Source organism: Selaginella moellendorffii, unplaced genomic scaffold, assembly GCF_000143415.4.
Source record: "Selaginella moellendorffii unplaced genomic scaffold, v1.0 SELMOscaffold_4, whole genome shotgun sequence".
NCBI classification, from domain to species: Eukaryota; Viridiplantae; Streptophyta; class Lycopodiopsida; order Selaginellales; family Selaginellaceae; genus Selaginella; species Selaginella moellendorffii.
In genome coordinates, this window is record NW_003314265.1 from 1,024,200 (window position 1) to 1,037,377 (window position 13,178).

Consider the following 13,178-nt stretch of genomic DNA (forward strand, 5'->3'; position numbering starts at 1 on the left):
CCACGGGCAAACTAGCGAATGAGCGACACGAGAGAACCAAGTAGACGAAGACACACACGCAAATTTTAGGGCTCTTCCTCTGCCCTGTCGTGCGGCACATTTTCTCCCATGGACGATCCCGGCGCTCGTGAAGAGGAAGAAAATCCTCCAATCCTTCTGGACTTGCGATCAAGCCGGTGAGAAAAAAATAGGAAAAAAATAACTTGATCGCGAAGAACAACAAGGGTTTTACAGTACTGACGCGACTGGGACGACGGACATCCGGCTCACAAAGCTTGGCAGCTCCATCGCGATCACCATAGCTCTCCTCTGGGCAGCCTTGCTCATCCTCAAGTTCCACATCGTCCTGGAGCTCCAGCCCTTCGCTCGGACCTCCCGGGACTGGTCGCCACTCCAGCTCTCGTGCTTCCTGGGGATCGAGATCGGCCTCCTCACAATCTTCGCGCTCTTCATCCTCCTCATCCCGGCGATGATCCTCACCTGGACCACCGCGCTCCTCTTCGACTACGCTTGCAGCAGAGGCCTGGCCAGGCGGCAGCTCCTCATCCAAGACGGCAACCAGCTCGCCAGGGAGATCGTCTTCGGCACCCTCAAGAGCATCGTCCGAGAAGGCAACTTCATCGCTGTGCTCGTCGCCCTCGGCGTCCTGCTGGGTGCCTTCTTTTCCTCCCAGATCCTTGCCTTCCAGGGAAAAGTTTTCAACTTCTGGTGATCTCGTTCTGCGTTTCTTCTTTTCTCCGTTGGAAGCTTTCAACTTCTGGTGATCTTTCTTCGTGGCTTGAACTGTGAATATACTACACTTTTGTCGTCAAGTTCTTCCCTGCTTTCTATCCTTTTGCCTTCCAGAGTAGTCGAGTTCTTACCTGCTTTTCCCCCCGGTGCCTGTACAAACATAGGCCTCCCTGCCACTCAGTACTGAAACTCCCTCGCGAAAAATAATCCCACTGCGCCACCTTTCAGCACTAGCCAGCCAACGTTGCTTTCCGGACTGCGATGTCCAGCCAGAAAGCCCACTGCCCAGACCAGTCCAGGAATCCCCCCAAACCAAAAAACAAATATAAACCCCGACCAAAACTTCCATCCCTGTGCTGCTTGCCAGCTCTACGAGCATCTCGCCGCCACCGCCCAGCCCTACTAAAAGCCATCCCCGTACTGCTGCCAACCCTGGAAAACTAGAATCCAAAACCACTATCATCCCAGCGCCTTCCGCAAGTGAGTCTTCTGCTCTTGATTCAACTTGCTCGGAAACTTGATGTCGAACTTTACTCTGAGATTCCCCTTCCTGCCCGGCTCCTTCGCAATCGGCATCCCCTCGCCACGAACTACCTTCTCGTATCCCGGGTAAACTATGTCCGCTACTGGAATGTTGAGCATCCTGCCGTCTAGAGTCCGGATGGACACCGTCGTGCCGGTGAGAGCGTCGGCCAGCGGCACCTTGTGGACCATTATCAGATCGTTGCCATCTCGCTTGAAAACCTCGTGCGGACGCTCATCGATCACGAACACAAGGTCCGCCGGGACAACGTTTGGCTGCTCGTTGCCCTTCTCAGGGAAAGTGATCTTGGTCCCCTTCTTCCACCCGGGCTTGACGTCGATCGTGAGGATCTCCTCGATGGGCACCGTCTTACTGAGCAAGCGAATGAGTCGTAGGAAAAAAGAGAGAAGTTTTCAAGAGCTTTTTACCCGGAAGCGTCGGCAATGTTCCTTGATATCTTCATCTTCCGCGTGGATCCATTGTAGAGCTCATCGAGAGAGCACGTAAGCTTGTTCTCTACCGCGGCGGCCTTCCTAGGACCCGAAGAGGGCCCCCCGCCATCGCCAAACGATCGGAAGATGCTCTCGCCAAACATGGAATCGGCAAAGCCCGAGCGCCCCGACCTCCCCATCCCCATCCCGGCAAACGGGCTGGAGCTCCCGAAAAACTCGGCGAAGATGTCCTCAGCGTTCCTGGGATTGAATCGAAAGACGTGTTCGGTCCCGTTGGAGAATCCGGTGGCGCCGCCGCCGCCGCCAGCGCCGGGAGGAGGCACCTGTCCCTTGAGCCCCTCCTCGCCATACTGATCATAGATTGCGCGCTTCTGGGAATCGCTCAGCACCTACAAAGGAGAGGAGGAATCAAAGATTTCCATACCCTAGGCTAGAAATGTGTGAGAAATCTCTGGCGCTCACCTCATAGGCCTCGGAAATCTGCTTGAATTTCGCCTCGGCCTCCTTCTTGTTCTTGGGATTCTTGTCGGGGTGCCATTTCATCGCCAGCTTCCGGTAGGCCTTCTTGAGATCGTCCTCGGACGCGCTCTTGCCCACCTTGAGCACATCGTAGTAATCACACCCCATCGCGGCGCCCGGATTTCACGAATTCCCGCCGCTGCGATGCATACCTGCGCGCTGGCGATCACGGCGGCGTCAAGATCTCGCGATTGCTCGCGCGGGGAGAAACCACGATCTCCGTCGCCGTCGCTTGGACGCTCTAAAAAACCGACCTAGAAAAATCGTCACACAAAAAAATGAAACTCCTTACCTATAAGGCCCAAAAGATCGATTCCCCGTTCGATTCCCAACCACCCAAAAAGAAGCAGTCACGGGTTCGATCCCCGGCAACGTCAAGTTCTTTTAGTTTAGTTAAAGAGCTGGTTATGGTAATCTTCTTCGTCTTCCTCTAGCGCGACTTCCTCCGGGGAAGCTCCATGTCCTGGATCGACGTAAACATCTTCCTGCGCGCGCCCACAGCGCTCACCCCCATCTCGCGAAGATCATCGAAGGTTAGCAGCGGAAGAACATCGTCCTCCACCTCGTGCTTCTCGAAGCACTCGGCGTACTTGAGGAGCTCCAGATCGTGGAGCCAGCGGTAGACGCGCTTGAAGCCGCGAGCGCGCTTGAGGCGCTCGCCATCGCTCAAGTTCTCGTCCTGGCCATCCTCGGAGCTCTGTGGGAGAGCCTCTTTGCTGCTCGCATTGATCTTCTGGTTCCTGGTGGTGGCGGTGGTGGTGGTGTTGTCTGGCGATGGCGGCGGCCTCACCTTCCTCGGCCTTCCAGGACGCCGCTTTGGTGGTTTGATCGTCTCCCTCTTTGGAGACGGCGCCTTTCGAGCTCGTCCTCGGCGTTTCGGAGCTCGCTTCTCTTCTTCCTCCTCATCCCCTTCCTCGTCATCGTCCTCCTCTTCTTCCTCTTCGCCATTATACTCGTCTTCTTCTTCGCCACCCTCGGCTTCGATCTCTTTGACTCCATCGCTATCGCCATCTCTCGCTGCTCCATTCGAGACACGATCGCTCGACACCAGGTCCGAGTTATCCCGCGATCTTTTCCGGTCGAGCGTTTTCCTCGGCGAGCTCTCCGCCGGAGTGACACCATCTTGGACGATCTGACGCTTGCGCCGCCGCTGGTATCCCTTGAGCCCGCCGTTGGCGGTAGCTTCGCCACCCTCCCTGAGCAGCTCCTCGCTGTGGAACTCGCTCGTAGCCACTTCTAAAAGCCGGCTCATCTTCGAGTTCCTGTGCTCCTCGCTCTCTCCATCGCTCTTGTGCTGACTTTGGAGCTTCTCCTGATCCATCGGCTCGCGGATTCTCTCCTTTTCTTCCTGTGACTTTTCTCCAGCTTTGTCACTCGTTCCACCGCCGCTGCTTACATCCGGCTTCACCGGAGCTCCATTTTCCTGGCTTGCGAGCGAGTTATCGGGCTCCTTCCTCTTTGCTGGATCGGTGTCGTCCGTGGGCTTTTTCTTCTGCCTCTTAGAGTAGACGTGCTGGATTGGTCTGGGAGCTAACTCCAATGGCTGCTCCACGCTTCCCATTCTTCTGTCACCTATGCAGCTCGTTCTTACACCCTCTTATCCTGCTCAAAAAAAAGTTTGACCCACGAGAAAAAAAAAATTAAAGAAAAATTCGGTACCTTTGTGGCAGCATGTAGAACTCTTCTCCCTTCTACCTAGAAAACAAGGAAAAGGAAAAATACTTCCACAGCCTTAAAATCTATAGTTCTTACCTAGGCCTTGAGCACTTATATGGTCCAGAATATCATAATCTTCTAGCACCTGATTCCACCTGAAAAAAAATTGGTGAAACAAACCATTCAGTTCCTCTTCCGAGATCTCTCTTGCAAGCAACACATACAGTACAAAATCAAAGAAGCGAAAGAAGAAAAACAGCAAGGCTCTTCCAAAAAACTAGCCTGGTTTCTAAACCAGATATTGCTTGTTTACCTGGTGAGCGAGGAGTTCTTTCGGGACTATTATCCTCCTACTGGATTAAATTTTCCTGGACAGAAAATCCCTGGAAAGGAAGAAAAACTAATCTTAGAGAAGTGGAAGAAAAACAAAAATCGTTCTGCAGGATTCTTGGAAAAATCCAGCCAGCATTCTAAGCTAGCAATTTGCCTCCTTACCTACAAGCGCCAGGAATTCCAGACTAGGCCCAAACTATTATCCTTCTACTGAAAGTATTCTTCGGTTCTCCTGAACAAACAAAACGCACACGCAAGATTAAACATCTAAGCCTCTCTAGCATAAAGCTAGAAACGAAGAAGGAAAAAATCCACCCAACGTTTCGTGTTCCAAGCTAGAAATTGGGCTACTTACTTGCCTGATAGCCGAATGTGGCAATGCACACAGCGCTCCAATGCTCCCCACATTAGGTCCAAAAGTCTCGAGCCTGCGAAACGGCGATTTACAAACCTCGGGAATTTCTTCCGAGCGCAGCTACAGCATCTCTCCTAGGTGAGCGCTACAAGGAAGAAAAAAGCTTACCTTGGGGCTCGCCGCGCTCTAGGGACTTGGGCGCCTTCGCGCTGACGCTCTCCCCCTCATGTATGCTATTCCGTACAAGAGCATAATTTTGAGCCAGCGGGCATAAACTCCTACAACTTTGGGCCAACTTTAACTCTACCTTCTAGATCTTTGCGATAAACCAGTGTGTAGAAAAAACCATTACAGAGCTTTCTCTTCTATCCTCCGAAATCCAACAACACTCAGAGCATTCTCCGCTATGCAAAACCTCGTCAAAAAAGAAAAAAGAGTTAAGAGACAACTGGAGAAAACACGAACCTGGTGAGGGAAGAAGGCAGAGGGGAGGAAGGAATCGCTTTGGCGCGCGGCGAGGCGACGATTTCTTCCAGCGGCTCCACTACATTTGTGGCACTCGTTTCTCGATTGGGCGGGCCAGCAGCTATGTCGGCCGTGCTCGCATCCCCATTTCTCGCGCAGCAAATCCGAGCTCCCGACGTCGGAGCGGCGATTACTCGTTCGGATAATTCATGTTGGTCAGATGTCTCGGCTCTAGCAGTGACAACCACTTGCAGCGCGATGAGGGCAACGTGTGAAGCCCAGCAGCAAACAATCCAAAACCAATCGGCTGTCGTCTCTCCAATGCAATCGAAGAAAGCTTTCGTCCCCAAGCTTGACGATGGCGGTGACGACAGTGGCGGCGATGGTGGCGGGGTGGCGCTTCGGGGTGGCGCTTCTGGGACATGCTACTTCTACTTGGATTTCTAGAGAGCAACGAGGAGAACAGCAAGAAGAGGACAAGGCGAAGACAATTGTAAAATATTTCTTTTTCCAATTGATCATATTTCTTTGAAAACACGAACCTGGTAATAGCTTCTCGTCCTCGTTCTCGCGAACAGCACAAACGTTGCTCGTTGATGGGGTTGCGACACAAGGAAAACGAGTTAGGGAAAACCGAAGAGAACTCGAACCTGGTAAAATGGAGCTTCTCGTTCTCGCCTTCATGTCAACTTTGTGTCTTGGATCGTTGTTTTCATGTGATCACAGCGTTGTCCAGTGATCACCATCTGGCTTCACCCTCCTGTCCTGTACTCATCTTCGTCTTCCTATCGAGTTTTATGGTATTGGACCGTTGTTTTCATGACGCTTGCATCCTTGTTATCGTTGTTGAACAGTACCTTGTAGTCTAGAAAGTTGAACTACACTTGATTTGTTTTGCATTGTCCAGTGACCATTGCGACTGTTCAGCGATCACAACTCGTATCATTCTTGTCTACGTTGAGCACGGTGCGAAAATCTCCTTTTAAGACTGTTCTTAATCAAACTGACTTCAATGGTAAGGTCTGGAATCCGAGCGTTGTTTCATCGTTATATTGGCTCAATTGTGAACTTGCGAGGGTGAAGAGATGTGTGAGCGAGCAGTGCAGGGGCCTCGGGCCTGACAGCGTTGTTTGAGTTGTGAGAGTTGTGTCCTTTTTCTACGTTGAGCAGTGTGAAAATCTCGTTTAGTTCTAAATCACACTGAATCTTAAGACCCTTGTCAAAGCGAGCGTTGTTTCATCCTTGTCTTCGCAATTTTCACTCCACTCGTTTATTCCCTAGAGCACATACCGTTCTCTCTCGAATGTTAAGACGAGTGTTGTCATCGTTGTCCCGGCTATCAAGTGTCTAAATTTCACTAGTAAGAAACCAACGTACCTTGAGGAGATGTGCGAGTGCAGCGGCCTCGGGCCTTCCCGGCCAGAGCTCCACAGAGCGACCACAATGCCAAAGATGGAGGCCTAGGAGCTCCATAATTTGTGGATGGGCATGTCAAGTTTGCCATGCTTGACTTATGTATACTATGCTGTCTTCCATCCTTTTTGCAGCTTCTCTCCCTAGGGCTGGACTAGTAGTGGAGTGTTATGGCCAGCACTCTAGAGCAATGGAGTGCTAAGTGGAGTGCCATGGGAAATTGATTGATCTAGTTTACTATTGCCACCCAATTCTCTGGTGAGTGTTTACCATTTGAATTTGTGGAGACTGCGTGTTGGGGTAGAGAATTGCTAGGGCATAAGCCATGGACAACAAGTGATAAAAAATGTTGCCTGCTATAGGTCTATGGCCCTCTTGCATCACTTATCAATTTTTTCTGGCTCTTGGAAAACTCTTGCAAGAGATTGTATGGGTAGGAGAACAACAGCTCTTAGGGCATGGCTGCTGAGTTTGTTGGTGATTGTACAGGAGATGTTGCTTAAGTGGTGAAACCATTGGGCCAAGAATATTGTTTTTTAGCTTGGATACTATAATTACTAAATCAGTTAATATAATTAAGATGGCACTTAGCCTGTTTTACAATTTTCTATATGTTTAGTTCGCCCTAAGTTGTACTGATGTATTGATCGAGCAATTACAGCAATTCCATATGGATTACTCTCTCTAAGCAAGTTTTACATTTCAAACATGAGGTAAATGCTTAAGGTGTGGATTAGCTTAGTCTTAATACAAAAAATTAAACACCTTATAAATCTTGAATTTATAGTTTATATATTAATAATAATTATTTTTTGTATTTCTTTTCTTAGTTTTACTTAGTATATTAGTGTTCTTAAAATTTTATTGTTCTATATTCTAAGAAAAGCACATGTTCTTTGCTAATATAAATATTACTTAAAATTAAATTAATTTATTTCAATTCTATTTCTAGGTGTTTGGAGCCATCAGATATCCAGCACAGCTCCTAAATGGCTCATCACCAGTGAGCTTAGAAGAGATGGTGAGACAAGGAGAATCAGCAATCCCAGAGCCAAAAGCCAAGCGGCCTCCATCGATCGATCAAGAGAAAGCCACCCCGTCTCTGCCACTCTCTGGCTCTGGACTCGTGAGTAAGGAAATTTTTTTATTTTAATCACAACTCTTACCCTCTAGAGCCGCCAAAGTTGTTTTGAGGTTCGCTCTCGCCTCTCGCTCAAACTTGGCGTGGAAGTAATCCGTCCAAAAGAGGCGCTCTCGCTCGAGGAATCTTTTGAGCACGGCGGCCCTCTTCTCGCGATACACATTCTCGGGTACCCACGAGTACTCGCTCCGGATGCCCTCGTTGTACGCATTGAAATCCTCCTTCCCGCGTCCCAAAATCGACAGATCGATGTCCACGATCAGCCTCTCCGCCGGATCGTCTCCGATGTGGTCTCTTGTCGCCAGGATCATCCTCTCAATCCTCTCGCGAGCGCTCGCCTCCATACCTCGCGACAAATCCACGAACAACGCCGCGCTGTTGGCCTCGTTGTTGGTCGATTTGGGGTTGTAGATCGCGTCGTGGAACCAGAGAGCAACGGCAACCTCGTCGAGCTGAGAATCCGCGAGATCAGCATTGCCGCCATGGCGAAAATCGGCCAGCTGATCCAAGCAATCCTTCACGTGATTCAAGCCGTGATACTTTCGACACGGATCCGAGTAAAAACCCTCGAGAATCTCGCGTACGCTGCGCGCCTGCTGCTCGTCCTGCCCGCTTACCCTCTTCCAAATCGCGCTAAATTCCGCCATAGCAAAAACCCTAAACTCAACTTGGGATAAATATCTATATATATAAGAACCAATGGCCCAGACCCGCAGCCGTCAGATCCGGGAAGGGAGATGGTGACAGCTGTTACACCATGCACTCCTATGGCTGTTCTGCCTGCGGCTGTGGGGCTGGCGAGGGATGCAATCCTGTTGGCACTGATGGATTGAGCTAGGCAGATGAATTGATTTCTGATGTAAGATTTCCTTGTTCTTGACGCAGTGAAGGAGTTGGTGCGGCTTTGCAGATTCACTGTCTATGAGTTGGTGGAGAGATTTTGATTTCTCAGTCTTAGTCATAGTCACCTGTGTCTGCTTGGAGATGAGGCCGAGTTACTTTCCTTGAGGTGGAGAAGGTATGCTTAAGGAAATAACATGCTCTACCCATGTTGCGTGTATGCCAGCAATAAAGAGTTGCACTATGTTTGAATTCTGGAGCTGACTGTGCCATGGCAGCTGGTGTGGGTGATGCAAAGTATGGAGGTGTGTGCACAGCATGGTTCATGGCACACTCATCACATCCACCTTTACAACAATAGTGGCTACAAGTGAGTGATCCCTTTCTTTCTCAACAATTCCTTTCCTAGGCTAGCTTGATTTCTACTGCCACAGCATCCACTGCCACAATCAATTGAAACTTTGCACTTGCATATCCAGATGTACAGAATCAAGAGGCTCGAATCATTTCAAGCTCCTGGTGATAGATTGCGTGGAATTGCCCTTTTACCACGGCTCCTCCTCCGCCTTTGCAGCTGCAAAGCTTCCACCACCCCAAGCAGCGGATGATGGCCCCTGAGGACCTCAGCATCAGATATGGAGGCCCAGGAGCTTGTGCCGTTCGAGCACAGGGATGTTCATAGTTCATGCAAACCTGTTGTCAAAGTGCTCATCACAAGGTATACTCCCAGGCACACAGGAATTCCTACTCCACGCAGGTCAATTGGTTAGCATTGCTCCAGGCCATAAATCATCTTCACAGTGAGCAGGACATGCTGCAGCTCACATCCTATATTAATGAATGGGCAGGCTACTCCAGAAGTGGGCAATTTTTCAGTGATGAGGTGGATTTTCGGTAGGGTGGTCGAATCATGCGATCTCTTTGTCTCCAAGGCCCTTTTCACGGGATCTTCTAGGGCATTCTCTCCAAGCATGCATGAATGGCAATCCATGCAATATCGATGGTGCTCAAGGGATTTGTTCAATGGGTGTTCAAAGTGGTCATATGCATAAGTGGATTACTTATGCATGTGCAATCCATAAGTAATCTCTAAGTTAGTTTTTTCCTATTTTACTTATGTCTTTCCTGAAGCTGTTCCAAATGTAAAAACTCTTTCTTTATTTCTCATGTAGCTCTTCCATAGTGCATCAGTAGGCTTGAAAGCTGTGCATCATCCAGTCCATTCATGTTCTTGAGGCTTGGAGTTCCAGGTAAAGCAAACTAGGTAGTTCTGTCTTCTATATAATACTATAGAATATAAGATATGAATTTACTTATATATAATTTATGTTTATAAAACATTTTCTTAGTAATTATTTTCTTAACTGGTAACTAAATTATTAATGATTATTTTTAGTCAATGTTCTCTTACTTTTGTTTGATAAACTCTTAATATAAATTTATCCCAGTAAATAATAATTTACATATAATATCTAATTAATATTGAAAGTTCCATATTTACTTTTTTCTGGGTCAGGTATTGTTCTAAATATGTTAATAATTCCAAATAATAATTTGTATCTAATATTTTTATTAATAAATACTTATTTTTACTTATATATTCATATTATCAAATTCACAAGAGCAAAGAAATTTATATGAAATCTCTAATTTTTATATTCACCTAGCATTTACTGGCAATACTAGTCTATATAAATAAAGCGATAGTGAGGCCTGCCGGTCATTGGATCCTAGGCCCGGGTCAAGCTTGGTTTGCATGATGTTTGGATGGCCAATCAATAACGAGTATGCTAGCTTGAAGAGAAGAAGCTTATTGGGTGTTGTGGGTGAAAGCTATAGATGAGACAAGACACATGTTGGTCCAGGAATTTGAGACAATCACATTGCCCTCAGGACAGAAAAAAATGCCCATTACCTTAGATCCATTCTCAATAACATGTACTCTTAGTTTTGTCCACCAGTGATGAATGATGTGTTGAGAATTGGCATTGGGCTCATGCCAAATAAAATTTAGGATTGCCCACAATCATTGGAATTGGCACTTTTATAGATATTGCATCACAACCTGATGCTTCTACTTCTGGAATTGACCAACACTAGAATTACTTGAAAGTTTCTAGAATCAGTTACATCTTTTTTCCATTCCAAATCAGCTTGCAAACTCTTTTCCATTTTTATATCAAAGAAGCAGTCAACATTGACAACCATAGAGCTATAGCTACCTAAGAGCTCACAAATCCCAGCACAATCCTAGAAGAGGTGGAAAAAATGGATAATCATAGAAGTTGATAGCATATAAGAGTCAATGTGCAATTGTATACCTCTAAATTTATGTCTTGGATACTTATAAAAACTAAATTTAAGTTTTTGTCAAAAAGGCTATCAAAGGGATGTCTCTCTCTAGGTTGCATCACAGGCTTGATGGTTATTGTAGCTGAATTATGTACTAGTGGCTAGTGTTGTGATATGAGGTAGTGGCTTTGTCAAAAAGGTCAATAAATTTCTTAGATGGCTTAAAGTGAAGAAGAGTGACTCTTATACAGCTGGGGATCAACAAGGAAATTGTGAGATATGAGCAGATTATGTCAGGAAAATATGTTGGTGAGTTTGAGAGGCTTTGCCAACTACTAATGCTAGGCAATTACTAGTCTAAGATAAATTCATAAATATCTTTATTTAGAATATTATTTGTTTTGGAGAAGAAATGTCTTTTATGATAGATTGTAAAAAAGTGTAAGTTTTTTTAATGCAAACGTAACAAAGGATTTAATACTACATGAGTTATATTTTGCAATTAAGTTTTATACCTTTATCTAAAATGTTATATTAAAATATATTTATAACAAGTTCTTAGGATAAGTGGCCATCAATGGCAGAATTAATCATTTTTAAATCAATCAATCAATCAAGTACAAGAGTGACATAAATTATAAATTGTGGCAACTTTCTAACATCTGACAATATCAAATAATATGGTCATAAGCCCTAGTCAAGCTTGTTAAGTATTTGTGCAATAATAAGTATAGGTAATATTCTCTCCACAATTCCATTCATCATTTTACTCACTTGTGGTTTAATTCTCACTACCTATTGTAAACTGTGTAGTATTCATCTATTTTGTGGTGTTACTTGACATTTTGCATAAATGATTGTGGTTAATATAGTTTTTATTAGATGTCTCACTGCTGTAGCTGATATGGTGGAAGTTATTCTTGAAGGGATTCAAGTACAAAGGATTCTAGTGAATAGTGGTGCAGGTATATATATCATGAGTGATTAGCTGATGGAGAAACTACACTTTGAAGTAAATTTATTTAATAATTACTAATAATTTTTATTTAATAATTTAAATTATATGGTATTATATATTTATTTTAATTCGTAATTAAAATTTATGAGTAATAGTTACCACACTTATTTTAATATATTACATATCTTTATAAGTTATTTTATTAAAAAAGATATAATAAATATTTTAAATATCCACATAAATAATAAGTTTTAATAAAAGAGTTTTATTTATATAAAAAGATGTTCCATTATGATAAATAATATCCTAATGCTATTAAAGATATTTAGAAAATGATAAAATAACATTAATTTTTCTTAAAGTGTAATAGTTTTAGTTCATAATGAAGCATCACTATAGATAGATAAAAAGAACATTATGAGTAGATACAACTCAACTATTAAATTTAATTAAGAAATCAAATGAATTATATATGAGATGAAGTTAGGTAGGTTGGGAGATTAGCTATAAAATTCATTATAAAATCTGATGATATAAAAAAACAATTTTATATGAGATGAAGTTAGAGTTAAAATTATTGAAGTGAAAAGTTTAAAAATACTAAACGTGATATTTTAATTATACTTTTATACTTATTATACTTGATTGATATAATAGTTTATTATTAAAATTTCACATACTTATACAAGTGATAGACTTAAAAAAATTACTTTAAAGTAAGAAAAAATTAAAGTAGTGATATAACTTGATATAAAGTTGCTAAACAACTCTATCTATTCCATCTTGTAAATTATTGAGTTTTCTTTACTTTTATCAATATATTTATCAATGAAATGAATCACATTGATTTATCACTTGGCTCAAATTTGGAAGGTGCTCGATATCATGGACCAAGGTATGTGCTTGGAAAGCAAACTAATTAAGCCTATAACATAGTTGGTGCGAACAAAGTTTACTAGTAAGGGATTTTTACATGTTGATTTTGTGACATGCCAGGTTGAGCCTCACAGCTTGGTTTCAATCCTTTGGCCCACAATTGTCATTGGAACACAAATATATCACTTATCATCATCTTGGAACTTCTTTTGGATACATCTTCAAAATGCTAGCCATTGATGGTTTCCATAAATAATGAAGAACATCCAACTTACAAAGGCTTATGTCTCCTTGTGGCATGCCATCAAAGTATCAAACTCTTGAGATTTCCTTTGCCATATCTAATCCCAAGTTTGCTCGATCTTGTGAGTAATTATGTCTATACAATTTGTTCCGAGGAATGATGCCGACACAATAAATGATCTAGTAGTGTGCTTGAATCCAACTTTTGTGAAAGAGGTATAAATAGCCATATTAAGGTCATAGGTTGAGTGCATGTAGTGACTCTACTTAAGATGACAAAGTGGAATCTGAAGGTTTGGAAATCCTTTCCAAGCTATTTCACCTAACACCCTGTTGATAGTTTGTTCTTGAGCTTAAATAATAATCTCGTATACTCACTC

The 13,178-nt window shown here is 44.2% G+C and overlaps 4 protein-coding genes across 7 annotated transcripts; 1 reads left to right on the plus strand and 3 right to left on the minus strand.

The window, feature by feature from the left end:
- Window positions 1-11: 11 nt before the first annotated feature.
- On the plus strand, window positions 12-812 carry LOC112344443. The gene is made up of 2 exons (XM_024669218.1): window positions 12-176; window positions 235-812. The coding sequence occupies exons 1-2, from the start codon at window positions 109-111 to the stop codon at window positions 710-712; spliced, it is 546 nt and encodes a 181-aa protein (XP_024524986.1). The 5' UTR covers window positions 12-108; the 3' UTR covers window positions 713-812.
- LOC9654423 (dnaJ homolog subfamily B member 13) lies at window positions 180-2,505 on the minus strand. The gene is made up of 3 exons (XM_002964368.2): window positions 2,170-2,505; window positions 1,684-2,096; window positions 180-1,627 (listed from the first exon to the last, which is right to left on the minus strand). The coding sequence occupies exons 1-3, from the start codon at window positions 2,332-2,334 to the stop codon at window positions 1,192-1,194; spliced, it is 1,014 nt and encodes a 337-aa protein (XP_002964414.1). The 5' UTR covers window positions 2,335-2,505; the 3' UTR covers window positions 180-1,191.
- Window positions 2,506-2,596: 91 nt separating this feature from the next.
- LOC112344441 (cilia- and flagella-associated protein 251-like) lies at window positions 2,597-4,854 on the minus strand. 4 transcript variants are annotated; one of them, XM_024669216.1, is made up of 7 exons: window positions 4,739-4,854; window positions 4,571-4,643; window positions 4,378-4,447; window positions 4,196-4,265; window positions 3,979-4,037; window positions 3,886-3,921; window positions 2,597-3,828 (listed from the first exon to the last, which is right to left on the minus strand). In XM_024669216.1, the coding sequence occupies exon 7, from the start codon at window positions 3,785-3,787 to the stop codon at window positions 2,657-2,659; it is 1,131 nt and encodes a 376-aa protein (XP_024524984.1). In that variant the 5' UTR covers window positions 3,788-3,828; window positions 3,886-3,921; window positions 3,979-4,037; window positions 4,196-4,265; window positions 4,378-4,447; window positions 4,571-4,643; window positions 4,739-4,854; the 3' UTR covers window positions 2,597-2,656. The 4 variants fall into 4 exon arrangements, with proteins under 4 accessions (XP_024524984.1, XP_024524983.1, XP_024524982.1 ...); XM_024669215.1 differs by having other exon boundaries at window positions 4,571-4,677; window positions 4,739-4,830; XM_024669214.1 differs by having other exon boundaries at window positions 3,886-3,917; window positions 4,571-4,690; window positions 4,739-4,830.
- Window positions 4,855-7,359: 2,505 nt separating this feature from the next.
- On the minus strand, window positions 7,360-8,236 carry LOC9654424. The gene is made up of 2 exons (XM_002964369.2): window positions 7,615-8,236; window positions 7,360-7,566 (listed from the first exon to the last, which is right to left on the minus strand). Exons 1-2 carry the CDS (start codon window positions 8,234-8,236, stop codon window positions 7,529-7,531), a joined length of 660 nt encoding a protein of 219 aa, XP_002964415.1. The 3' UTR covers window positions 7,360-7,528.
- Between the last annotated feature and the right edge of the window lie 4,942 nt (window positions 8,237-13,178).